Source organism: Nicotiana tabacum, chromosome 19, assembly GCF_000715075.1.
Source record: "Nicotiana tabacum cultivar K326 chromosome 19, ASM71507v2, whole genome shotgun sequence".
Lineage (NCBI taxonomy): Eukaryota > Viridiplantae > Streptophyta > Magnoliopsida > Solanales > Solanaceae > Nicotiana > Nicotiana tabacum.
This window is the reverse complement of record NC_134098.1, coordinates 50391743-50418681: the sequence shown is the minus strand read 5'-3', so window position 1 is coordinate 50418681 and position 26939 is coordinate 50391743. Positions and strand designations below refer to the sequence as shown.

At 39.0% G+C, this 26939-nt stretch overlaps 3 protein-coding genes across 5 annotated transcripts; 1 reads left to right on the top strand and 2 right to left on the bottom strand.

The window, feature by feature from the left end:
* Window positions 1–9978: 9978 nt before the first annotated feature.
* Window positions 9979–11112, bottom strand: LOC107820512 (uncharacterized). The gene is made up of 2 exons (XM_075239073.1): window positions 10914–11112; window positions 9979–10553 (listed from the first exon to the last, which is right to left on the bottom strand). The coding sequence occupies exons 1-2, from the start codon at window positions 11110–11112 to the stop codon at window positions 9979–9981; spliced, it is 774 nt and encodes a 257-aa protein (XP_075095174.1).
* Window positions 11113–14614: 3502 nt separating this feature from the next.
* On the top strand, window positions 14615–17363 carry LOC107820526 (long-chain-alcohol oxidase FAO2). The gene is made up of 3 exons (XM_016646822.2): window positions 14615–14951; window positions 15047–15319; window positions 15541–17363. The coding sequence occupies exons 1-3, from the start codon at window positions 14733–14735 to the stop codon at window positions 17284–17286; spliced, it is 2238 nt and encodes a 745-aa protein (XP_016502308.1). The 5' UTR covers window positions 14615–14732; the 3' UTR covers window positions 17287–17363.
* Window positions 17364–17542: 179 nt separating this feature from the next.
* On the bottom strand, window positions 17543–25131 carry LOC107820527 (succinate--CoA ligase [ADP-forming] subunit beta, mitochondrial). Of its 3 annotated transcripts, none has more exons than XM_016646823.2 (13): window positions 25098–25131; window positions 24443–24556; window positions 23651–23718; window positions 23429–23540; window positions 22496–22560; window positions 20769–20846; window positions 19636–19710; window positions 19388–19540; window positions 19127–19261; window positions 18863–19027; window positions 18508–18630; window positions 18134–18205; window positions 17543–18006 (listed from the first exon to the last, which is right to left on the bottom strand). In XM_016646823.2, exons 1-13 carry the CDS (start codon window positions 25114–25116, stop codon window positions 17929–17931), a joined length of 1257 nt encoding a protein of 418 aa, XP_016502309.2. In that variant the 5' UTR covers window positions 25117–25131; the 3' UTR covers window positions 17543–17928. The 3 variants fall into 3 exon arrangements, with proteins under 3 accessions (XP_016502309.2, XP_016502310.1, XP_016502311.1); XM_016646824.2 differs by lacking the exon at window positions 25098–25131 and adding an exon at window positions 24675–24813; XM_016646825.2 differs by lacking the exon at window positions 25098–25131 and adding an exon at window positions 24635–24773.
* Between the last annotated feature and the right edge of the window lie 1808 nt (window positions 25132–26939).

Sequence of the window (26939 nt, the reverse complement as noted above, 5' to 3'; positions counted from 1 at the left end):
CCAGAGGCGCGAGTAGGCCTCATCTTCCGGGGTCTCTGGCGAACGTGCCTTCTTCGACTGATGACAAAAGGAAGGTTGTCGCTGAGGAGGATGATGGGTCGGACTCCGACATGGATATGGACGAATTAATAATGATCAATGAGGGACTCACTCAACTCGAAGTGAGGTTGGATGTAGGTTTAAGGACTATTGTGATCCCGATGGATCATAACCTACTTGTAAACAACGAGGGAATAATCCCCGCCCTTGGTCCTCTTTGTCCTGAAATTGAGGGTACGACCCTTGATATGATAGATGACAACACTCTGTCCAATAACATTCCTGGCCGTGCTCTCCGAGTAAGTACAACCATTGTCCATTTTTTTCTTTATGTTTTGCTTTCTTTTGTAAACTCTAATTTCCTTTCTTTGTTTTGCAGACGGTTATTTTGGAGATCTAGAGTGCTCGTTAGGAGAATAAGCATAAAGAAATTTACGTGAAGTTGAAAGACAAGTATTTCAAATGTCTTGAGAATTACCAGGAGCTCCGGTGTCGGCTCCATGAGGGCGGTGATGTGCAACAGCTGAGGGAGGATTTGAAGGAGCAGGACGAGGAGTTAATGTGGGTCATGGAGAAATATCGCGCCTTGGAAGGGACGTTGAGTGAAAAATAGGAGGAGCTCGAGCTTAGCAGGGAGGTAGAAGCCAAATGCAGTGATCTCCAAGCCCAAGTGCTCTTGCTGCGAGGCCAACTCGAAGAATGTTAGTTTAGGGCGGAGGCTCTTAGTGGCGAGGTCACCGAGAATCAAGATGAGCTAGAGAAGGCGGAGTCCTTTCGGTCGGAAGCTCTGAGGAAGGCGGAGTCCCTTAAAGTGGTGATCCGAACTCTCCATTCCGAGTGAGAAAATGACTTGTCAACGGCAAGGCTTAAAGAAGAGCGGTTTCATGAAAGGATTGGGGAGTTGGAGAAAGAGACCTCTGATCTTTATGATCGGTTGCTACTCTGGAGGCCGAGAAGGCCAAACTACTTGAACGACCTTCTTCATCTGTGGCTTCTGGCTTCCCCAACATTCCTTGTGAGTTGTACGAACAATGGATTCATGTTGAAGCCCGACTGGATGTGCTTCGTGAGTTGCATGTAGCGGGCTTCATTTATGCTGCAGACTTCGAGGGTGCTCGTGTCAAGGCTCGGATTACTTGTGGTTATGATCTGACAACTTCTCGTCCTGGTGATAAAGATGAGGGCGATGAGGATGATATAGATCGCCTCGAGGACGAGGCATGGTATGATTCGATATACCCTCTGGGCGAGGATGGAGAGGGCGCTGAAGGTCATACCGACGAGGGTGTTGCGGGGTGTGATGGTAGTGATCAACAATAGTTCTTTTTTTTTGCTTTTTCTGAAGTTTTTGTGTATTTTCGTTGGCATCTTTGCGAGCCTTTGCAAGAAACCTTTGTTTATAATATATAGTTAGCTTTTGCTTTATTTCACACCTTTCTTATTTGCTGTGGTTTGTTTCTGTACTTTGTGTGTTTTGATCCTTCACGTTTTTGTCGTTGTTCTTGTATATATCAAGGTTTGTCGGAACGAGGCTGAAGCTTAATAGGCGTTATTCAAACTTGGTCGAATCTTTACCTTTTTAAATCGTGACCGATGGCCGGTAGGTGTTGTTCGTACTTGGTCGAACTTATCTTTTGATAATCTCGAGCAAGGGCCGGTGGGTGTTGTTCAAACTTGGTCGAACTTAACCTTTTCATAATCGTGGCCGAGGGCCGGTAGGTGTTGTTCGAGTGGAGTTGAACATAACCTTTTCATAGTCGTTGCCGAGGGCCGATAGGTGTTGTTCGAGCGGGGTCGAACATAACCTTTTCGTAGTCGTGGACGAGGGCCTATAGGTGTTGTTATCGAGGTCAAACATAACCTTTCGTAGTCGTGGCCGAGGGCCGATAGGTGTTGTTCGAGCGGGGTCAAACATAACCTTTTCGTAGTCGTGGCCGAGGGCCGATAGGTGTTGTTAGGAGGGTCAAACATAACCTTTTTTGTAGTCGTGGCCGAGGGCCGATAGGTGTTGTTCTAACGGGGTCAAACATAACTTTTTCATAGTCATGGCTGAAGGCCGATAGGTGTTGTTCGAGCGGGGTCGAACATAACCTTTTCGTAATCGTGGACCAGGGCCGATAGGTGTTTTTCGAGTGGAGTCGAATATAACCTTAACACAAAAACGGTGTCCTGATAAACGTACTTTTCTTATTATTTTGACATTGTTGCTTTAGTTACATAATTAGAGAGAGTTATAGATTTTGGGTGTTGGCTAGCGTTCCAGTCACAGTCCCAGTCTACCTAGTCCCTTCATTGTTTGGCTTGGAGAGTATCTAGGAGTCGAGCAATGAAAGAGTGAAAATAATCCCTCTCTCGCGTATTTCTACTCGAAGTGTTCCCTTTGCTGCCTCGTTAAAAACCTCCTTGAGAAGACCCAAATGGGACAAACTCAAGTGAGGGAAAACGAGTATGACTTGGGGGCACTTTTTCTCTTAGAAGTTGAAATATTTGAGGTGGCTGATGTTCCAATTATTTGGTAGTTGCTTTCCTTCCATTGTCTCTAGTTGGAATGAACCCTTGCTTGCTTTGGCTGTGATTTTGTACGGACCGTCCCAGTTTATTCCCAGCTTGCCTTCTCGGGGGTCTTTGCTCGCTTGAGTTTTGGCTTTCAACACGTAGTCCCCGACTTTAAGTGGTCGGACCTTTGCTTTCTTGTTGTAATATTGTTCTGCTTGCTGTTTTTGGGCGACCATTCTTATGTACGCCATATCTCTTCGTTCATCGATTTCGTCGAGTTCCTGCCTTCTACTCTCATCATTACTCGTACCGCTTTCATAGGAGTACCTTAGGCTGGGTTCTCTGACTTCGACTGGTATTACTGCCTCGATCCCATAGACCAAAAAGTAGGGAGTCTCTCCTGTACTCGCCTTCGGAGTTGTTTGGTATGCCCATAATACTTCTGGCAGTATTTCCGGCCATAGTCCCTTAGCGTCCTCGAGCTTTTTCTTCATGATGTTTAGTATAGACTTGTTGGAGGACTCTACTTGTCCGTTACCCGCTGGGTAATATGGGGTTGAAAGTATCCTCTTGATATGCTATTTCTCGAAGAATTCGGCGGTTTTCTTTCCCGTGAACTGGGGTCCGTTGTCACAACTGATTTTCTTGGGTAGGCCGAATCGGTAGATGATGTTCCTCCATATAAAGGTGATTACCTATTGTTACCGTATCTGGGCGAACGCTCCTGCTTCCACCCATTTAGAGAAATAGTTAGTTAAAACCAAAAGGAATTGTACATTACCTCGCCCCGCTGGGAGGGGCCCCACGATGTCCATTCTCCATTTGATAAACGGCCACAGGGAGGTGACCGAGTGGAGGTGTTCACCTGCTTGGTGAATCATTGGGGCGTACTTTTGGCATTGTTCGCATTTCCTCACGAAGTCTGAGGCATCATTTTTCATGGTGGGCCAATAGTATCCCGCCCGTATGAGGCATCTGACTAGTGCTCGATTGCCGGAGTGAACACCGCAATAGACTTCATGGACTTCTTCGAGGACACGCTGGGTCTCGTTTGGGCCTAAATATTTTTGCTAGAGGGCCGCCATAAGTCCTCTTGTACATGTCACTATGGAGGAGGTTGTATCTGGTTGCTTGCATTCTTAGTTTCTTGGTTTATTTCTTGTAGTCTGGGAGTGCGCCGTCTTGCAAATAGGTGATAATACGATTGCATTAATCCCAAGTTAAGTTTATGGTTCTTACCTCGATTTGGTCTAGTGAAAAGTTGAGAAGGTGGACTACGCGTTATCCCCGGTTGTGATACTTTTTGTAGCTGCGGCCAAATTGGCAAGGTCGTCCGCTTCGGCATTCTGTGCACGTGGGATTTGGTCGAGCTGGCATTCGTCAAACTCAGGCAGTAGCTTGCAGATCTCGGTCTGATATTTTTTCAACCTTTGTTCCTTGATTTGGAAAGTCCATGTGACTTGGTTGACTACGAGCTGGGAATCACATCGGAGTTTCAACCGCTTTGCCCCATACTTAAGTACTAGCCTTAACCCTGCAATTACGACCTCATATCCGGGCACCTTATGGACTGGAGAATTACTTCGCTTGTAGGGAACTCGAGTACGAGTCCCAGTCCGGACCTTGATGCGTTGGATGCACCATCGGTGTATAGGACCCAGAGGTCTTGTGTTTGGAGGGAAGCTTGGGCGACTTCCTTTTTGACTTCGGGCATTATCTTTGCACTGAAGTCTGCGACAAAGTCGGCGAGCACCTGCGACTTTATCGCCGTTCGCGACTGATATGTGATATCATGCTAGCTTAGCTCGATAGCCCACTTGGCCAGCCTCCCCGATAGCTCGGGTTTATGCAAAATGCTCCTCAGGAAAAAGTTGTAACGACCGAGGTGGGGTGGCACTAGAAATATGGTATAAGCTTTCTTTAAGCTACAACCGATGCCAGAGCCAATTTTTTGAGGTGCGGGTACCTCATCTCAGTGTCGACGAGTGTTTTGCAAATGTAATATATGGTAGATTACGTACCTTTATTTTCACGGATAAGGACTGCACTTAACGCTACTTCGAAGACGGCTCGATAGACAAGGAGATGCTCCTCAGGTTCGGGTTTTGAAAGCAGATGTGGTGATGATAGGTATGCCTTAAGTTCTTGCAGAGCTTGGACGCACTCGGGAGTCCGTTCGAGGCCGTTGTCCTTTTTGAGTATGCTAAAAAATTTATGACATCTATCATACAACTGCGAGATGAATCTCGATAGGGCGGCGATTCGACCAGTCAACCTTTGGACTTGCTTCTTGGTAGTCAAGAGTTCCGGTATCCCCTCGATAGCTTTGATTTGTTCTAGGTTGACCTCGATCCTCCGTTGTGACACCAAAAAACCCAAGAACTTTCCCGAGGATACCCCAAACGCGCATTTCTCCGGGTTTAGTTTCATTCCGTATCGTCTTAGTATGTCGAAAGCTTCCTTCAAATGATCGATGTAATCCTCTGCCTTTATGGACCTGACCAACATGTCATTTATATATATATCACAACCCAAATCTCCCTCCGTAGGATGTCGTGATGGCACCTAGTCTTAGGGACTAGGTAAGCCTAACATTTACTGAAATAATAACAATATTAATTAACGACTGACAAATGCAAAGTAGAAATCTCTATACAATACTTACAATCCCAAAACCGGTAGTACAAGTCATAAGCTCTACTGAGTTACTAGAAAGCCTACAAATACAATTATTTTGAAGTAGAGATAAAACAGTGCAAGTACAATATCAGAAGGTAACTCCAAAGCCTGTGAACGTAGCAATAGGTTTACCTTGAATCTCCATTGCAAGATCTGTTCAGCTAGCTAGCGGTCAACTGACTCCAAATTACCTAGATTTGCACAAAAATGTACAGAAGTGTGATATGAGTACACCACAGTCGGTACCAGTAAGTATCAAGACTAACCTCGGTGGAGTAGTAACAAGGTACAATCAAGACACTCACTAGTCTAATAACCTGTGCAATATAGTATACAAAAATATTGGAAAACAATAGCAATGATAGCAACAATAATCAACTAGTGATGTAAACAGCAAGGCAACAAGAACACCATAAATATTGTCCAAACGAATAATGAACACAATCACAACCAATTAATCAAGTCCTTCAAAATATACACCTTTTATCTACTAGTTTTTTATTCGAATAAAGATCTTTGGAAGAAAATCGTTTCAAATAAATATCTTATATCATAATCAGAAATACGGGTCTCAACCCCCTTTCATATTCTCACGGCACCTCGTGCCTATATCTCTATCACAACCACACGGACAACTCTCGTGCCAAATATATCAATACATAAAATCTGCACGATCAATTTATTTTCAATAAAGTAAGGTTACAATTTTTAAACCAAGTAAGAATTTAACAAAGAAGTGAGTTTATTTTAAAAATAGTTTGAATGAAGAAAATGACATTTCAATTAAATAAAGTATCAGATAAGCTACTGATTTGGATGTAAAACTTATTAAATTAAAATATAATAGTAATTTCTTTTATTTAAAACAACTCAATCATTTAGAACAAGTACAAACCAGAAATACAAATCCTCAGAGTCTCATACGAAAAAGCCAAAGCCAACACAATACTACAAGAAATACAAAACACTTAATGTTAAGTCAAATAATACATCATGGAGAACACATAAATTTATATATTACGGAAAAATAAAATAACCAAAGGCAAGTTCAGCCATAGTGAAATATCAACAAAAGGGCACTCCCGAGGTACCGCCTCGTAGTCTCAAATCATAAATAACAACAACAATGCTCCCAGGCCATCACAAGTCATCACAAATCAATCTCCGACATAGTCCACCTTGTCTCGCCACGTGCACAATAATAAAGTAAATGCCCGCCTTGTCTCGCCGCACGCGCATAATAATATTCTCATCTTGTCTCGCCACATGCGCAAATTCATATATATTGCCCGCCTTGTCACACCATATGTGCATATATCAATAGTAACAATAGCACGACAGAAACCTTGTGCAAACACCCGAACAAACCTCCCAACAATATCACGTGCCAATATCACAACACCTCACAAATTGTACCTCAAGTGCTCAAATATTATAACTTACCACAGAAATCAACAATACATTATTTTTCACAATAAGGAACCCATGGCTCGACCATAATGTGCACAAAATCTTAATAAAAATATCCGGGAGTGAACAACTCGACAGAATAATATTTCACAATTTAACACTTTGCCTCAATATGATTTACGGCCTTTATAACTCAATACCAATTTCAACAACATGAACTGGAAAGTAATTTATCAAGGAACAACGCCTTCTTAAATCCAAATTTTATATAATTATATTAACACCTCAATTTAAACTTATTTAATTAATTATTTGCAGATGAAAAATCCATAATGTGATTATTTCAAAGAAATATCAATTTAACCAACACACGAATTCACGTAAAAAGTTCAAGTGACAATCACACCAAATTATCATATAAAATACAAACTCGACAAACAAGGAATGAGGCATGACAAATCAAGGATTTACTAAATTCCAATAATTTTTCAATTTAATACATAAGGGCGTCTACTAATTTCAACCGATATAATTTGTACATATCAACTAAGTATGTACTCGTCACCTTGCGTACATAGTTTTCAATTACACAATTTTTACATAAGACTCAATGCCTAAGGGGTAATTCCCCCACTCAAGGTTAGGCAAGATACTTACCGTTTTGAAGTTAGGCTGATATTTCAAAATCGCCTTCTTGCTTGAATTGACCTCTGAACAGCTCAAATCTAACCAAATTAATTGTATAACTTCATTAAAATTCATTAGAAATAATTTCGGATAATAAAATGTCAACTTAAAATTTTACATTAAAAAAGTCAACCAAAAGTCAACGCATGGCCCGCATCTCGGAACCCGGCAGAATTTTCATGAAATCCAAATACCCATTCCGATACGAGTCCAACCATACTAGTTTCACTCAAATCCGACTCCGAATCGACATTCAAATCCCAAAAATTTCATTTTATGAAACTTCTACAATTTTTTCCAAAATTTTCATCTCAAAATACTAATTAAATTAAATGATGAAAATAATTATATATTCATGTATATTAACCAAATCCGAGTTAGAATCACTTACCCCGATGATTTTCTTGAAAAACCCATGAAACATTGCCACAAACCGAGCTCTCTAGGTCCAAAAATAAAAAATGAGATGAAAACCTCGTTTATATGGTACCACATCTGACTTCCAAAGTTCTGACCACACATCTTTTTGTGAGGTCCGCACATTTATAGTCTCTGCGGCCGTAATCCAAATTGTGCGGCCGCAATTTAGCAACCACTACACTACCAGGCTTCAGTAAATTGACCATAGCTTTTGGCACAAATGTCCAAATGATGATTTGGTACCTTTCTGAAAACTAGACTCAAAGGGTTACAACTTTCGTTTTTGGATCATTTCAAAATTCCTTATACATCAAATGATATAAGCTTCCGAAGTCAGACCATCGAACCTGCAGAATTCCCTTTCTGCGGCCGCAAGAGAAATTCTGCGGTCCGCACTTCACCTCTGCGGTCCGCAATTTTCCTTCTGCGGTCTACTCATGAGGATTTGCCTCAGTACTCCAAAACGTGCCCCCGCACTCCTACTATTCCCAGAACATCATTAGAGTGCCGAAATGCCCAAACTCGTTCAAAACTCACCCCAAAACACACCCGAGCCACTCGGGACCTCAACCAAATATTCCAACAAGTCCTAAAATATAACGTGGAATTGCTCGAGGCTTCAAATCATATCAAACAACATCGAAACTACGAATCGCACCACAAATCGAACTCATAAAATTTCCAAATCTTTCAACTTCCAAAACTCGTGTCGAAACATATCAAATCAATCCGGAATGACTTCAAAATTTGCACACGAGTCTTAAAAGACATAATGGACCTGCTCCAATCTCCGAAATCGAATATTGACCCCGATATCAATAAAGCCAACTCCTGGTCAAACTTTCTAAAAACTTCCATTTTTTAACTTTCGCCAAAATGCGTCAAATTGTCCTACGGACTTCCAAATCCAAATCCGGACATACGCCTAATTCCAAAATTACCATACGAAGCTATTAACATCATCAAAATTTTATTCCAGAGTCGTTTTCTCAAAAGTCAAATTCCAGTCAACTCTTTTCATTTAAGCTTCAAAAATAAGGATCGTTCTTCCAATTTAATTCCGAATCTTTCAAAAGCCAAACTCGACTGCACACGCAAGTCATTATACATATTACAAAATTTCTTGGGACCTTACGTCACTGAACGGGGCATAAGTTCTTAAAATGACAAGTCGGGTCGTTACAATATACTTCTATGGTTTTGCAAAGCTGGTCTTTGAACATCTTTGTGACCAATCTTTGATATGTAGCCCCTGCGTTCTTCAGCCTAAACGGCATGACCCTATAACAATATGTTCCTTGGTGGGTGATGAATGTGGTCTTCTCTTGGTCTTCTTCCTCCATAAGTATTTGGTTATAGCCTGAGTACGCATCCAAGAAACTCAATACCTCGTGCCCGGCCGTTGCGTCAATGAGTTGGTCAATGTGGGGTAACGGGAACGAATCCTTCGGACATGCTTTGTTCAAGTTTGTGAATTCCACGCACATACGCCATTTTTCATTTTTCTTTTTTAACCATCACTACGTTAGGATCCACTTGGGGTACTTCGACTCCCTGATGGAGCCATTTTCTAATAGTTTCTCCACCTCCTCGCGGACTGCATCATTGATGGTGAGGTTGAATTTACGCTTGAGTTGACTTACTGGGGGTAGAATGGGTCGACGTTTAATTTGTGTGTGGCGATTTTCCTAGGGATGCCCGACATATCTGCATGGCTGAAGGCAAACAAATCTGCATTAGTTATTAAGAATTAACTGAATTTACCTAGTTCCCGGTGTTTTCAGCCGATGTAGGCCTTTTTGCTACCATCATTGAGGTCTAATTGAATGGGGTCGAGGTCCTCTATGGTTGAATCCATAACCTCGACCATTTCGGGATCTACGATGACATCCTTAGTCTCTTATTGCATCGACCTCGGCCCTACTGATTGCTATGCCTCTTTCTCCTTGTTTTTTTCTGTTAGATTATCGTGTTATCTAAGGCAATACGGTAGCATTCTCAGGACGTGCGTTGTTCTTCGCGTATGCTGAATATTCCCCATGGTGTTGGAAATTTAATTACTTGGTATAGGCTGGAGGGGATGACTCTTAGGAGATGTATCCATGGTCGTCCCACTATGGCATTGTACGTAGTGGCCTGGTCCATAATGTGAAATTTCGTCTCCAGAGTCACGCCGCCTGCCAAGACAGGGAGTGTAATTTCCCCTGACGTCCGCTTAACTGCATTATTAAAATTGGTTAGCGTGATTCAGTACGACACTATCTTGTCCTCGAGTCTCATTTGGGTAAGGACTTGGGGATGGATAATGCACACTCCACTTCCACCGTCCACCATGATACATTTGACAACAGTATCTAAAATGCATAAAGTAATGACGAGGGCATCATTATGAGGGAAAGTCAAACCGTTAGCATCTAACTCATCGAAGATGATACTTTCTTCGAGTTTGTCATACCGTTCGCGGGTGATAGACCGCTTGAGCTTGTGAGTGGTGGTGAACTTCACGACGTTGATAGATGTGTTGTTACCACCGCCGATGATCATGCTGATAGTACAAGCTGGTGATAGCGGCTTCGGCGAGCCTTGGTATTTACATCCTTTAGTGAAGTTATTTCTCCCCTTGTCTCTTAACAGCTCTTTGAGTTGTCCTTGCGGCAACATATTTACGACATCTTGTCTAAGGGTGGTGCAATCTTCTGTTTTGTGTCCACGTTCCTGGTGGAACTCACAGAGGGTGTCAGATTTTCTGATGTTCGGATCGGATCTCATCTTTGGCTGCCACTTTACCTTTGTTCCGAGTTTCTCAAGAGCATAGACTATTTCTATAGGTGACACACAAAAATTGTGAGCAGATAATAAGGGGGTCATACCTCTCTAGTTTCGGTGAGTCCCTATCCTTGGCCTGGATGGGCCTTCTTCATAGCGAAGGGAATGTGCGACGGCCGCCCTGACGTATGGCTGGTATCGTTCCCTGTTGGGTCGCGAGACCGGGTAATCCCTCCTGATGTCTTCTCTTCGTTCTTTTCTGGATTCGGTTTGCACCGAGATTAGCCGATGAGTTGGTCCATTGAGGTCGTCCTCATCTGCTCGAACCTCGGCACAATAAGCATTATGGATTTTTTCCCAATTGGTTGGAGGACATTTCATCAATCGGCACAATAATTTTCTAGTTTCTCTCGAACCATCTCTACTCAACCCGTTCTGGAAAGCTACGACTGCCATCCCTTCGGGCATGCTCGACAGAGTCATCCTTATTCTCTTGAATCGGGCGAGGAAGTCCTTCAGCCCCTCTCCCAAGGACTGCTTGACAGCGAATATGTCGTTTACTCTTGGTTCGGCCTTCTTGGCTCCTGCATGGATAGTTATGAACTTATCGGCCATTTTCTCGAAAGTTTATATGGAGCGGGCTGGTAGCTGTGAGTACCATGTAAATGCCCATCCCGTAAGGGTTTCGCCAAACTTCTTCAGCAAAACAGAGGACATTTGTTCCTTGGCGAGGTCGTTGCCTTTCACGGCGGTGACATAATGGGTCACATGATCCTCGGGATCGGTCGTTCTTTTGTATATCCTGAAGTAGGGCAGAAATTTGAAGGTCTTTGGTATGGCGTGCGGGGCTGCTTCGTCGTTGTACGGCTGCTTTACGAACCTGCCGATGTCCCTTTTTGGCAACAACTTAGGAGCGCACGGTATCTTGTCAACTCGTTCTTGGTGTTCTTTCATCTGGTCTCGGAGTGCTTTGTTTTCATTCTCCTTTTCTTCCATCCTCTTTAGAACGGCACGAGGGCGCTGTCACCTACACTGTTAGAAATATTGTGAGTTATACCTATTGTCGAAGGATTTGGTCGTTACACTGTTCGTCTGCTCGTTGTATCATGCAATCTCTTGTGGTTTCTATGTTCATGCCTGGACCGGGCTTATTGAGCAAGCTCACTAGTGTGTCGGTCAGCCATGCTTCGAGGAACGTTTTAACAACTGGGGGTGTTCCTTCTTCTGCATACGTGGAGGCCTCTTTCCGCTAGATTTTGTTATGCTACAATGGGGGTAAGGCGACCTCTCGCACCTAGGGGAAGCGTTGGGTGTCATGTCCTCGCCAACTATTTCACAGCTTTCGTTGATAGCGTTCATGAGGTTGCTAGGGAAATCACCAGTTACTTTTGTCCTTTCTCCTTGATTACCTACCATGTAGGTTTTTGTACGTACAAAGAAAAAAGATCTTGGGGTCTATAAGGTTAGTGACCGGCGTTAGCTGTAGATCTAAAGAAAACTAAAAAATTAACTAAGAAATCACCACAGACGGCGCCAAATTATTTGACCAAAAATATAGATCTTGGTTCAACTAATTAAATTTATACAAATGAGGGTTAATCCTGGTTAATAATAATATCCTAAAGATAAAATTCTTGGTAGTGTGATAAATAGCACGTAGATCTATTCCAAAAGCTATGACAGTGTACAATAATCAATATTTAAGAAACCAAACAGAAGTAATGTAGCATTAAATAATGATGAATAATAATAAATGACATTTATGTAAATAGAACAAATGAGTCACCCGAGAAAGGATGAAATCAATGGATGTTCTTTCTCACAATGATGAATGATGGATAAGCCTTTAAATATTCGAGTTATTCTCGGATCTAGTGGAAAAGTGTGGACAAGAACCTTAGAGAAAAGGTTGTGTTTGTAGGCTTGCAATAAGACTAGATTCTTCCTTTAAAGTCAAAGTGTATTTTACAAATGAATATCTCATGTCTCATATCATTGTGTCTCTTTCTATTTATAGGGAACATGTTCCTAGAAACCCTAATAGTACAAGTGCAGAGAATATTCACTAGAATATTCTCTTTAATGTCCTATCTTGAAACTAGTCGTTATAACTTTATCAAGGGTATTCGACCTCGGCCTCCATCCTTGATTACTCCTCGACTTCAGCCCTTGCTGACTCGTCGAACACGACCTTTATTGTTTCTTAGATCATTTCGACACGTGGCGGCTTGGGAATGTTTTACTAATGCCATTTTGACTTGAGTATTCTATAGATAGATTTTGACCCGTACAGGTCCCTGACTACTTCGGATTCCTGGAAGTGACACTGGATGGACCCTAAACTATTATGTATATTTTGACCCCGTTAAGAAAAAAAATTTAAATTTTTTTTTTAAAAAATAACCCCACATCGGAATTTTATAACACGTTGGCCAGAATTTTGAAGCATCAGAAGTCTTAATGATCACCAGAATTTCCAGCCACAATGCGCGATATGTTTTAGCGATTGGTTAGAATTTTATGGCCAATTGCTCAAATATATAGCAACAGTCAAAAATTTGACAGTTGCCATAATTCCAATGCACAAAAATATTGCAACCATTAGAATTTTGTGACAATCACCATAACTTGCAAAATTATGTCAATCGTCAGAAATATGACGAATCACCATAAGACTTACCCAAAAATCTATTACCACTATGCTTCAATATTTTAACCCGAGACTATTTTCTCGGGACTTTCTCCTATTGGGTCAAAATTTCAACGGTGGCACCAAATGATCCTATTTGTGTCATTCTCTCTTAAGATTCGTGCCGTGTAACGACCATTTAAAGGAATAATACTTCCTACCAAAAAGAAATATTTTACCGTTATGACTAGTTAAAAATAGAGGGATATAATCTATTCCATCAAAACCCATGATAGTTTTTTCCATGTGAAGTTATGTTTTTGAAATTGCCATCTCTATTCCTTACTCCCTTTGAAACATAGCAACAGTTGGTTTTTGAAATGGCAACAATATTACGTAAGGGGAATGTGCAAATTCCAAATTTCACATTATTGTTGAGTTTCGTTTGAAACTAAAACCGACGATTATATTAATTGCGTATTTAACATTCTTCTTTCAAGCAAAGTTTGTTTTCTTTTCCTTAAAAATCACTTAATAAGTTTTTATGGAATCTGAAATATTTCGTCATTTCTTGACACAAATTTGTATGCGGATAAGTATTTACCCAAATTTGGGAAGAACAAAATTGCTAGGAATTCGTCTTGGGATCGATACATTGTGAAAATGTTGGCTGTGAAGGGATATTGATCGTTTATTTTTTCCTTATTAAAATAATTGAGATAAATATTTGAGTCTATTTTTGAATTGGAATTTGAACCGACTGATAGTTGCTCAAATTAAATTTGCCATAATTGAGGTCCAATCAAATAATTCCAACATAAGTTGAAGAAACAAACAATTTTCAGTGGTTATTAAAATGTCACCATACACACAATAAAAGCAGTAAAACTCTTATCAAATTCCTAATTTTTCGTTGAAATTTTCTCAAATTTGCACTAGAAATGAGAAATACTCCAAAATACACATATTCTTGATTTCCCTAAGTTTTTCTAACTTTTTATATAGATCTTGAAGATACTAACTCAATTTCCGAATGTGTTGTTAGTATTAGAGAATATCATAAAGTACCAGAAATGTCGAGCAATGTTACACGTGGATGGTTACAATTCTAATACTTCAACTAATAGCCTAGTAGGAGTAGGATCTCAATCCTACAAGAACCTAAAAAACTTTCAACTACAAAATTTCGTATGTCAAAACCAAATATATTTCTATTTCTGACCTTCGAGAAAATATCTCTCTTTTTCATCGATGACATTATGACATGCACAAACCAGAAAGTCACAACTTAGAAACATAAATATTTTTCATCATAAAAAGTTGTAATTTGTTTTCCTTTTCATATATAGTTTTGAATTATATATTTGAAACAAATTGAGACAGAAAGTTAAAAAACTTGATCCTTATACTTGAAACCTCTTCAGTAATAGTATAGTAGGAAAGGGATCCCAAGTCTATAGAAATTAATAAAATTAACAACCAGGGTTAAAACCAATGATAATTCTAATTCTAATCCACAGAAATCTTAAGCAGAAGTAAGAAAACAACAAGGATAAGGAGTGGATATAAATACAAAGCATCAACAGCTCAAGAGAAACAAAAAAAGATGAAGGGAAAACAATGCCATTCTTCATTGAAAGGAGGAAGAATTAGCCGTCCTTATAGCCATGGCTTCTCTTCTTCTCAAATCCAAACTATTGCTTCCTTTTGTGAAACTCTCATTCCTCCACTCCCATATGATCCTCAACTTGTATCACCTTTCAATAACAAAGCTCTTGATTCTTTCTTTTCTTCTTCTGCTTCTCAGCCTCCATTCCCCAATGAGGTAAATTTCACCCCTTTTAATATGATTGGGTTGAATGTATTTTTTTTTTTATTTTTTTTTCTGTTGATGTCCTGTTTTTATTGGTTGGTGAATAGGTTGCAGAGCTACTGGTGAAGAGAAGCAACCCTGAGGCAATGCTCATAATAAGGATAGTTGTGTTTTTGTTATCAACAAGATTAGGGAGTCTTGTGCTTTGTGGACGTGTATGCTTGGATAAGAGATGGCCTTTTGTTCACAACTTCTCTGAATTATCCTTAAAGCAAAGAGAACCTCTTCTGCAAAGATGGTCCAGAGAAAGTTTTCTCCTTCCTCTGAGAATTACTTTCTTATTGATCAAAACTGTGTGTTTATTCATCTTCTTCTCTTGGGTAATGCTCCTTTCTGCCCTACTTAATTATTGCACATGCTTTTAAAGTAGTATTTTCAAGATAATGACCTTGTATTTATCCGAAACTAGAAAAGGAACTGAATCTGATGAAATTAGTGATAAGCCTCAATTATTGGATAATTGGTTTTACACTTTCTTGCCTTTTGATGGTAACATGTTGGAACTATTCTTCACTATGCATACTTGGTTGGTTCTGTGCAGACTGATGAAAATTGCAAGAATCCAGCATGGGAAGCAATTGGGTATCAACCAGACACAAGACAGACTCCATCTGAAAACCATAAAGAAAGACCACTTGAAAAAGGGATTGTGGAAACCATAAATGAGAGTGATGAAACTTTGAAAGAATCCTTATCAAAGAAAGGTGTTCCTCTTACTGAGGATACAAAAGACAACACCTTTAAGATAAGGTGTGATGTTGTGATTGTTGGTTCTGGATGTGGAGGAGGTGTTGCAGCAGCAATCCTTGCAAAATCAGGTCACAAAGTCATCGTGCTCGAGAAAGGTCATTACTTTGTGCCAGAAGATTATTCTGGTCTTGAAGGTCCTTCAATGAATGAACTGTATGAGACAGGTGCAATGCTTACTACTGATGATGGAAAAGTAATGGTTATGGCTGGAACGACAGTTGGTGGTGGATCTGCTGTAAACTGGTCTGCTTCCATTAGAACTCCAACTGATGTTCTCAATGACTGGTCTGTGAAGCACAAGATTCCATGGTTTGGAACTTCTGAATATCAGTCTGCCATGGATGCAGTCTGCAAACGGATTGGTGTGACGGAGAATTGCGCCAACGAAGGACTTCAGAATCAAGCAATACGAAGAGGGTGTGAAAATCTTGGTTTGAAGGTGGAAAATATACCAAGAAATTCTTCAGAGAATCATTATTGTGGTTCTTGTGGTTATGGTTGTAAAACAGGAGACAAGAAAGGGACTGATACCACTTGGCTTGTTGATGCTGTTAACGCAGGCGCCGTTATCTTGACTGGATGCACTGCAGAAAGGTTCATACTGGAAGATGACATGAATGAGAAGATATGTATTGGAGTTATTGCGACAACTGAAAGCAAGAAGATCACTAAGAAGCTGCACATTGAAGCTCGCGCCACGATTTCTTCCTGTGGATCTCTCTTGACACCTCCCTTACTGATTTCCAGTGGACTTAAGAACAAGAACATTGGGACAAACCTCCACCTCCACCCTGTTCTTTTGGCGTGGGGATACTTCCCTGAATCCATGTCTGAAATCAAAGGTAAGAATTATGAGGGAGGAATAATGACAGCCGTTCATAAGATGGTGCCTGAAGAAACTAATGCACAGGCCATAATAGAAGCTACAGCTCTGGGACCTGCTTCTTTCGCCTGCTTTTTCCCATGGACTTCTGGGCAGGATATGAAGGAGAGGATGACAAAGTACTCGCGAACAGCAAATCTGTTAGCATTGGCAAAAGATCAAGGTTCAGGAGAAGTAAAGAAGGCAGGGAAGATAAAGTACAGACTGGATGAAATTGATAAAGAGAATATCAAAGCAGGTGTAAGAAGGGCATTGAGGATCCTGGTAGCAGCAGGAGCTGCTGAAGTGGGAACATATCGAAGTGATGGACAGAAAATCAGTTGTAAAGGGATCACGAATGAAGAGTTGGAAGAGTTTCTGGACACAGTTGGAGCTACTGGAGGGCCAAGCTCTAAAGGAGAACAGTGGGCAATCTATGGCTCTGCACATCAAATGGGAAGCTGTCGGATGGGGGCGAATGAGGAAGATGGAGCAGTGGATGAGAACGGAGAATGCTGGGAAGCAAAAGGCTTATATGTATGTGATGGAAGTGTGCTTCCTACAGCAGTTGGTGTCAACCCAATGATCACTATACAGTCCACTGCTTATTGCATTGCCAATAGAATAGCAGAGTCAATGCATAAGGAAAAGCTAGTTTCAGACATATGTAAATGACATACATTTGTTTCCCTCACCCCAGAATAACTTTGTGAACTTATCTAGAAAATAAAATTTACCATTTCCAATTTCAACCAATGCACTGAAAACAGAAATGCAACTAAACTGTTACCATTTTGCATTCAATGATAGCTATCCACCTCCATGCAAATTCAACCACTGCCTAACACACGATACTCGGATTACGCCGAAAAAGATGCTTGCCCTATTCATAAAGTAGATGGAGCAATTTACCTAGACGCATCAAATAGAATTTCTTGGATAGGGAACAAATCAATTTGAACAACTTTACTCGTGTATAATAACTGTTCCCATGGCTAACTGGGAGATATTAAAAGGCTTATTCTAAGTTTATCGACAAGACCACAAAAAAATATGGTTCTAAAGGCCAGTAATTTTTAGGATACTCTCAAAGTTCCAGAAGCTGGGAACAACACAATCATCAATAAAGAAAGGGTAAAATCAGAGGGGTAAGGATCAATAGGACCGATAGTTAGGTCACAGCTGAATAACATCTCCAAGTCTTATCAAGAAGAATTTAATCCCTATTTTCTTCTTGTACACTCGAAATGTGGACATTCAGATGTTTCCTGTCAAAAAGGGAGAGACTATGAAATAAACTATAAAAGTGGTTTCCACTCAACTAGCAGTTGCTTTTACTGCTTTCTCAGCCGCATCATCTAAATCTTCGGCAGTTATCAAGGTCATTCCACTTTCCTGCACAGACAAACCAGGGCAGAAAGCAATTACCACTTGAGACTGAGTTCTCTGATGGAAACAATAATTAGCAACTGCCAAGTGCAGTAAATAAGTTCCTGCCTAGAGGATGAAATTCAGAATTTACCTTTAGAATTCTCTTCCCTTGTTCAACATTGGTACCCTCAAGACGAACAACCACTGGCACTTTCAATTGAACCTTAAGAAAAAATGGAAGAATCAGCATATATGCATGAAGCTTCATGCAGTCTCAAGGTCATAGATGGAGTTAGACGTTTTAATTTCCTCTTTTTCTCTTTTTTCTTCATTAGGGGGAAAAGGGTGAGCTAAAAGAACTCCGGAAAAGACAAATCATTAACAGGAAAGGGGGTTTAGTAAAAAGGGCCATTCATTATCGATATCTGGCGAGAATATGGCAGACACCAAAAGCTAATTTTGAAAGAGAATGCATCTTGATCTACACAACCCTGATCAATCACCAAAGCTAAAACAACACTTAACCTGTTTGGCCGCATTGACAATACCACTGGCTATCACATCACACTTCATTATTCCTCCAAAGATGTTAACCAGGATTGCTTTTACCTTCTCATCTGAAGTCAAAATTTTAAAAGCCTCCACAACCTACTCCGAATACAAGAGAAAAAGTTAAAAGGTATTGAGGAATTTTAAACTTTGGAAAGAAAAGCAACACATTTTTAAGCCAAAAACTGAACCTCCGCTCTGAACGAATGTTGATTTATTATCTCTATTTATAGAGACAAGTGTTAAGTTATTATTAAGAGCAATTTCTGGAAAACATGAAAACATGACCACAAGCATTCTTCACGATGTACCGCCAAGAAATTAGACATACTTGTCCTTCAGAGGCATTACCACCAACATCAAGAAAGTTGGCTGGAGTCCCTCCATGAAGCTTAATTATATCCATGGTAGCCATTGCCAACCCAGCGCCATTCACCATGCAACCAATTTCTCCATCTAAGCCAATATAGTTCAAATCAGCTTTTGCAGCAGCAACCTGAGTTAAACAATAACAGTCAGCCCCAAAATGAGAACTTGTATATACTTGCGTAGGACAAAGAAGCATGTCATCATCAAAAGAAAGTATAAGGAGTACCTCACGAGGATCCTCTTGTGATGAATCACGGAGAGCAAAAATTTCTTTTTGACGGTAAGAAGCATTATCATCAAAATTGAGCTTAGCATCAGCAGCTACCAACTTGTTATCAGATGTTTCAGCAAGGGGGTTGATCTGCCCAGTGCCCAATAAATACCGGTACAGATTTAGGGGCATAGGGAGAGGCATGTTTTCTACAAACTCTAAACATGCGGAACAGTTGGCTCTAGGAAAGCCCTAAAGAATTCATGAACTGCTTACCTCTAACATTGTGCAGTCACATTCACAGAACATATTATATAACTTTTTCACTTGTTCAATTGAATCATTTCTGTCAGCTACTTTAGGAGCCAAACCATCAACGACCTTTGCAGCATCTTCATCAGTGATTCCTCTAAACACATCAATGGGAACCTGCAAATTACAGAATGAAAAAGTATTTTACTTGAGAAAAATAGCACGAAACAAAATTGCAAAAGGTTGGATTTGAACGTTGAAGCAAAAGCAACCTTTATAATCATGTCAGGAAATTTTTCAGCCAGGTCTTCGATACTGGTACCTCCCTTTGAACAGGCAATTATGAGCTGCAAGAGCAAGCAGCTTAGCTAAGAGGTTGATTTTAATGCAATAACCAGTATCTACCTGTTCAACTTCATCACTAAAAGAAGTACCAATTAGGGTTTTGGAGATGACAGCCCCACATAACCATTTAATTACTAAGAACTTAAAGCGAAAAGGGTTGTATCCTGAAATTTCTAATTTCTTGCAATCCAGATCCATTTTGCTCTTGGAGTGGAATGAACCAATATATATACTTGCCACCTTTTGCTTGACCTTCCTAAAAGATAAGCAGTTAGGAATTGTCAAATACGATCGGATGCCTTAGCAAGTCATCAAAAGGGCCAAGGTGAAAGCAAGCATGACTTGCTCTTGAATTAGAGAAGAGAGCGAGTTGTTTGGATAGAAACCTACTCATCAGTGACCAGATATGAAGAACATATGCATCAGGCACAGTTGATATTAACAATAAATATGCAATCAATTTCCACGCAACACTGAGCTACAACATTCTTAGAATGGAAAGATATAAAATGCAGCACATGCATCTAAATAAGTTTTCATTCATCTTCCAATCAGTATCTTATTGTAATTAATACTCCCTTTCATATTGGATGTCTTTATTTGACTTTTACATGATTATCAAAAGCAAAGTTGAAAATGTAGTATGTTCACTGTTTAAAAGAGGGAAATTATGCCAAGATGGTACTTTTGTTATCAACGAATATGATAGCGGAAAAAGTATAAATAGCAAACATGCGCCAATGTACATATGACTATTCTGTAGAGGATAATATGCCTGAGTTGCCCTTTCTAATAAAGTGGACGTTATTTTGACATGGACTGAGAAAGATGGATAAACATTCCATTTGAAATAAGGTTGGTTAAGAAAACTCTTTTTCCTTTTTTGACTATTTCATTCTAACTTTCCACTTTTAGTTTCTTTAAGTAGCTACAATGGTGTTGGGTGAATATGAAGTGATGCAATGGAAACAGTTAACAAGATTATGAATTTTGAGCAAACTCAAACATTATCATTATTCAAAGAGAACGTTGAACTGCCGAAGCAAGTTTTGAAACTTACAGGGCCAGCAGTTGCACGATCAAGTATGATAGAGAAGTACATTTCATTCACAAGGGGCATCTTCTCACAAAGATAAACCTGCACAATTCATATAAAAGAACATCAGAAATCCAAGTAACCCTAGTAATAGCAGTGGCACACCTGGTGCCAGTAGCACTGTAGCATTACTAGAATAGTGTTGTGTGATCAGAAATTACACCTTCTGACAAAATTAAATGAAAGTTTTGCTAACAATTATATTTAGATTATCTAGCAGTAACATCAACCAAAACATTAGTTAACTGTGGCATGTTAATCAATAATCTGTATTCCACAAGAGCTGATACTTGAGTCAACTTATGAAACATAAACTTGAAGTGAAAAGTATTTTTCCCTTCCAACTTAAAATCTTTTTGTTAGCAAATATTTTTTTTTCTCTTCGAAAATAAATATTTGTTTGTACATAAAAAACGACCAAAGATTGCTTATGGAATGCATGACTGTTACAGAATCCTTGATAGGTTGTATATTTTCTCTGCCAAAAAAAAATAAAAATAAAAAAAAATATTAAGTTAAATAGAACATGCAAGCAAATTCCCAGAATAGTCAATATTCTTTTGCATTTTAATTTGATAGCCGTAAACCTCAACAATGAAAATTTCAAACAGAAATATACAGATATAAATGCTCAATATCGGATCACTTTGAAGCTAAAGTATATCATCAAATAAGAGATAAAGATAAAGGGCCAGAGGGACAAAAAAATCACTGTTCCACGTGTCTTTGTAGAATCTATAGTAATTTTTATTTTTTTCTTTAGTTCATAGGTACTGTAGGAGTCAATTATCAAATCACTATGCTAATTCTTAGGAGCCGAGGGTCTATTGGAAACAACATCTCTACCTCCACAGGGTAGGGGTAAGGTCTGCGTACACACTACCCTCCCCAGACCCCACTATGTGGGATTATACTGGGTATGTTGTTGTTGTTACGCTAATTCTTAGGTGCTTGTGTCCTAGTTGTTTTTTATGACGATGGTATCCGGCCCAGCTTGCGAGAAAGAGTCGTCTTCCTGCCAAGTGCACCAGAGCCTCACTTATAAAAAATTCTAGTTTCCTAGTTGTTTCTGGAAGTATGTTATTTTCTCTTAATTAGTTTCTTGAAGGGGAAGAATTAGAAATTCCTCTTTCTTTAGGTCCTTTTTCTTATGAAATAGAGCCTGGGACAACTTTGCAAGCATATAATTCTACTAATAATAAGTGCCTACTGGAATTTGGCATTCATGTTCCTTTCCAACTGCTGAAAATATTGCTAAACCAGCCCCTTAAAAAGAGTTTTCCTTGGTTTCCTCTAATAAACTAAGGCTTAATGAAAGCCTAATATCATGCAGTCAAAAGAATATAACAAAAAAAATCATGCAGTCAAAAGAAAGAAACACCTCAATCAGCTTAAACTATTTTCATCCACCAGTTTGTAGGCATCAATTACCCTAAACTATTTTCTTTTGTGCAACTGACTGAAACTATGATTGTACTTAGAAGTGCAGTATAAAAAAGAAAGAAATTATATTTGAATATAATCTAACTAAAGAGAAGTGGGTTCATTGAACTGCTTTTGGAAGGGTTTAAACTATAAATCAAACAAGGGTGTCAACTGACAAAGTCAAGTGCAGATATTCTTAACAATCCAGATTTTATGAGTTATCATGCGATATGTTTGACGAGTAAATGGGGATAAAGACGGCAAACCTTGCTGACAACTTTTCCTTGAGCTCCAGTTTGTTTAGTAACAAGTATCTGTCCGAGCATCTTCCCTAAAGCCAAGTAGCCAACAGCATGAGCAAAATGGTAAACTTCTTTTAAGCATTTTACAGTGATAACTTTAAAAGTACCAATGCAAACAATGCTCATGCTTGTAACATGTTATGACAAGAATTCTCCAGGACATCTTTGAAATAGCCCAAGATAAACAGGTCCAGCATATTCTTTCACTTGAACATACAGGGCCTCAACCATGCATGGACATCTAGAATTCAATTTATCAGTTTCAGATCCCTTACTTCCAGGCTCCATTTAAGGAATAATATTATAATTCTTATCTTCACCAGCTCACATTCAGCCAAATGCCACTGAAATCAGTTTCAAATGCAAGGATGCTCCACTTGAGCACAACGGTGAACCATAATAACCTCACTGCACACACCACAATACACTTAAACAGCATTACAATTTCTTTTCCTTTTTTAATAGCATGGAAAAAATCACTTGAGGCAACAAGTCAAAACAATATAGTTTCCTTGGCAATCAAAATAAAATATGCACTAACACTAGCAGTGTAAAAGCACTCAATAAAGCCCAAGAGAATCCCGAAACACCCAAAGGTAAAATAACAGTATGTTCTATATTTGAGCCTCTTATGATCTTGAAAATGGTTTTACATTGCAGCTTCTCAAAAAAAGAAAATGATTTACGTTGCAACTTAACAGGACAAAATGATGCCAGCAAAAGCACAGCTATCTTCCGTTTCCAGGTAGTCTAACAAGCAAGATAAAGGTTCACCAAAGCTACTGAGCAACTAGATGTTATACAAACTAAGCTCTATTTCTTTTTTTCTCTATAAGTCTACTAGTTAGCACGATGATCTCATTATAGAAAAATTCTAGTAGAAGCAGATTTTTGTACCGGCTATGTCTTCAGCCTGGTCAGTCTTGACAATGTGAACTCCACCCTTAAATCCATTTTTGAAAGTTCCCAACCCACGTCCACCAGCAAGGACTTGTGCTTTAACAACCACCTGCATCTCCCAAAAGAGAAAAGTAGCAATCAATTACACTGCCCTGAGATGTAAATTGAAGTCGTACATTAGATAATAATACTAATTAAAAGAAGCATTGTTTGAACTACCTCGTTTTGGTCAGGTAATACGTCTTGAATTGCTCTTTTCACATCTCCAAGGGTAGTAACAGCAACACCTTTTGGAACATTGATCCCATATTTGCCCATCAATTCAGCTCCATAATTTAATAAGCAAGAAAAAAGTTTACTACCATGTACATCACAAAATTATAACACGCCAAATGATTGCTTTACATTTAGCAGCCATGCTATTTTTTCTTTTCTTTTTAATAACCGAGAAATCCCCATGGCCGGTGGCGCATGGTTCAAAACTCGGTGGATAATGTGTCCGCCCCTCTACCCTTCTCCACTTAAATACCAGGCTTTTATCTGTGGCAAGGATCAAATCCGTGACATGCACCTAACCCACGCATCACAAGCTGTGATGCGCTCTTACCACTAAACCAAAGCCCCGGGGGCCATTTAGCAGCCACATGTCAACACAAATGTTCCATTTCAGATAATCTTTATGACCCTTCTTTATTCAAAACTGAAAATTCAAACCAGATCAAAATTGATGTTTGATTATTATTGTCATATAGTTTCCAGATATACCAGAGTGAGATCCTATGCAATGGAAATATAAACGGCATCAGCAGCATATGAGAAACAAGCAAAACTTCACAAACAGCAAATGATTGCTTAACAGTTAGCAGTGACACAACAACGCAAATGATCCATTTTTTGTAAAGTCAGAGTAAATCAAAATTGATACATAGTTTTTTTTTTTTTTTTTTTTGGAACCTAAGCAACAAAGGCATACGCAGCATCAACATCATATTTACAACGGGAACAAATAACCTGAAACTCGTGGATGTTGAGGCGGCGGAGCTGTTGTTGCTGCCATTTTCCGGCGACGGAGAGTGACTGAGCGCCAAGCTGACGAAGCAAGCCTCTCACCATTGTTGAGATCCTCTAAAGATAATTGAGATTTTTTAACAAATCGAAACACTAAAAGCATGCAGAAGCAGAGAGAGGGCAGTAGAATTGTACCGGAAGCAAAGAGTACTACGCCGGAAAGTGAAGTGCTTACCTTTTATTCTTTTACTAGTATTCAGTACTCTATTTTTGCTAATCTAATTTGGTCCCTCTTACTTTCTACTGTTCCATATTCGTGCTGCAATTCTTTTCGTTTTTGACAAATGCAATCTTCTCTGGAAAACCATATTCTGTTTGGTTTATGAACAAGCTATACTGGGATTATAATGTATGAATAACAAATTAGAGATTAACTAATAATAAAATTATTTGATGAATATATTTTTACTAAAAAATACTTTTTGGATTATATATATATATATATATATATATATATATATATATAGTATAATATAAAATATGTATTTGATTTTACACTAATTAAACTTGGATAATTTTGTCCTTCCAGGGTCTATGTATTTTTCCATAAGCTCATTTAAAGAAAGATAAATTTCAAATATGTAAAGTAGGATGCTACCTTCATAAGAAGAACTCATTGTTGTAAGTTTACCTTCACTTTGAATTCAAATGGAGTATATATAATTTTAACAAGATAATTCAAAATACTGATAGAACGCCACTATCCAAGTTGTGGCTAGTTGAATGATGTCATTTCATCTATTACTCAAGTAACAAGGAATTGAACAATTAAGTTTTTTGTATGACAAGTTAATCATTCTTAAACTTCGTAGATGGCATAATAGGTGATTTGGAATTTCACCTTCAAATTGGTTGCTTTTAAGAAGAAGAATATTCGATGTAAAGAGATTGCTAGTCAACTGTGAAATGCTTCCTAAAAAATTATTATCATTGAGATTCGAACAAAAAAGTGTTGTTTAGGAATGCATATGTAATATTGCCACTTATGTGATTTTTGTTGAGGAGGTGTTTAGTAATTCCAATTGACTAAAATAAATGGAAATGGCCCGCATATTACTTTCTTTCTTTTCTTTTTTTAATTAAGGCCACCATCAGTGGGAGGTTTAGGCAGAACCCCAACATGTATATAGTCAAAAATAAGTATTACACAAAGAAGGACATAAACCTTAGCCTCCAAAACATGTTGAAGAATGATAACTATCATTCTTATATACAAATGGTAACAAAATGCATGACTAACCTGGAAGGTTTCCTCCATTACATTTTGTGTGCTATTAGCTTCACAAAAAGATGTTACGTTCACATTAAGTAGGATTATACAAGATCCAATACTATCTAGTGTTAGCATCATTAAAACAAAATGGTTCTTCCTTAGCCTTATTCTGAAGTTTGGAATGTTAGCTCGATCAAGTCTCACTGAGGCTTTAACTTCCTTTGGTAAGGAGATAGCTTCCTCAAATATCACTTGATCTCTTATCATTTCCCCAAAGTTAGCTAGATGATGAGCAACTACATTGCCCTCTCTGTAAGTGTGAACACAAATAAAATTACCTCTACTGGAGAGTTCAATAATCTGATCGATGATATCCTTAATCTGCCAAGGAGCTTTCATTTTGTTGTTAATCTAATTAATCATCAATTGAGAATCAGACTCTACAATAATATGCCAAAATCCCCTGCTTATACAAAGATTCAACCCATGTAGTATAGCTTTAGCCTCAGCCAAGTTGTTACTACTCTCGCCATAATACCCTGCATAAGCCAAAACAAAAAATCTCATATTATCTCTGATGATACCATCTCTACTAGAGCTACCTGGATTTCCTTTCGAGCACCCATCGACATTCAATTTAAGTCAACCTTCCTGAGGTTTATTCCACCTCACTATATGGCTCGAGACTAATTGTTTTGCCCTTTCCACATGATAACACATTTCAATCCAAGACTGGTGCATTTGCAAATTGAAAAATTGACTATGCAGCAAAATAGTCATGTTTTTGCACACTTTTTGGATAATGAATCTCACTATCATCTGCACATTCTCAAATCTAGCAGTGCATCTACTTTTTCAAATTTTCCAATATATAATTGTTTGGAGGCATTGTAGAAGTATTGCATGTGCTCCATTTTTTGCTTTGTATAACCACCAACATATAAGAAGTTGCCTAATATCACCATACTTGTTATTAATACCACAACTGTTACCAAAGAAAGACCAAACATGTTTAACAATCTGACTTCAACAAAAAAGGTGCATAGTCGTGTCTACTTTGTTATTGTCGCATCAAGAACATTTGGAGGGTAGCAAGGAGAATCTCTGTGAGGCCTCATCAGTTAGGATCCTGTTTTGCATCATTGTCATCATAAAGAAAGACATTTTGAAAGGGAGTCTTTTATGCCAAATTATATTTGTAGTAAATGAGTTGTTCCTATGCTTCCT

Bases quoted from the DNA above. Each gene is read 5' to 3' on its own strand.
- LOC107820526 (XM_016646822.2), top strand. From the start codon at position 14,733: ATGAAGGGAAAACAATGCCATTCTTCATTGAAAGGAGGAAGAATTAGC. The intron at 14,952-15,046 runs GTAAATTTCACC...GTTGGTGAATAG, and splicing joins AGCCTCCATTCCCCAATGAG to GTTGCAGAGCTACTGGTGAA. The intron at 15,320-15,540 runs GTAATGCTCCTT...GGTTCTGTGCAG, and splicing joins TATTCATCTTCTTCTCTTGG to ACTGATGAAAATTGCAAGAA.
- LOC107820527 (XM_016646823.2), bottom strand. The intron at 22,561-23,428 runs GTACAAAAATCT...ACTTGGCTTTAG, and splicing joins CCAGGCTGAAGACATAGCCG to GGAAGATGCTCGGACAGATA. The intron at 19,028-19,126 runs GTACTCCTTATA...TGTTTAACTCAG, and splicing joins CACAAGAGGATCCTCGTGAG to GTTGCTGCTGCAAAAGCTGA.
- LOC107820512 (XM_075239073.1), bottom strand. From the start codon at position 11,112: ATGGCCGATAAGTTCATAACTATCCATGCAGGAGCCAAGAAGGCCGAA. The intron at 10,554-10,913 runs GTTCGAGAGAAA...TGTCACCTATAG, and splicing joins GAACGGGTTGAGTAGAGATG to AAATAGTCTATGCTCTTGAG.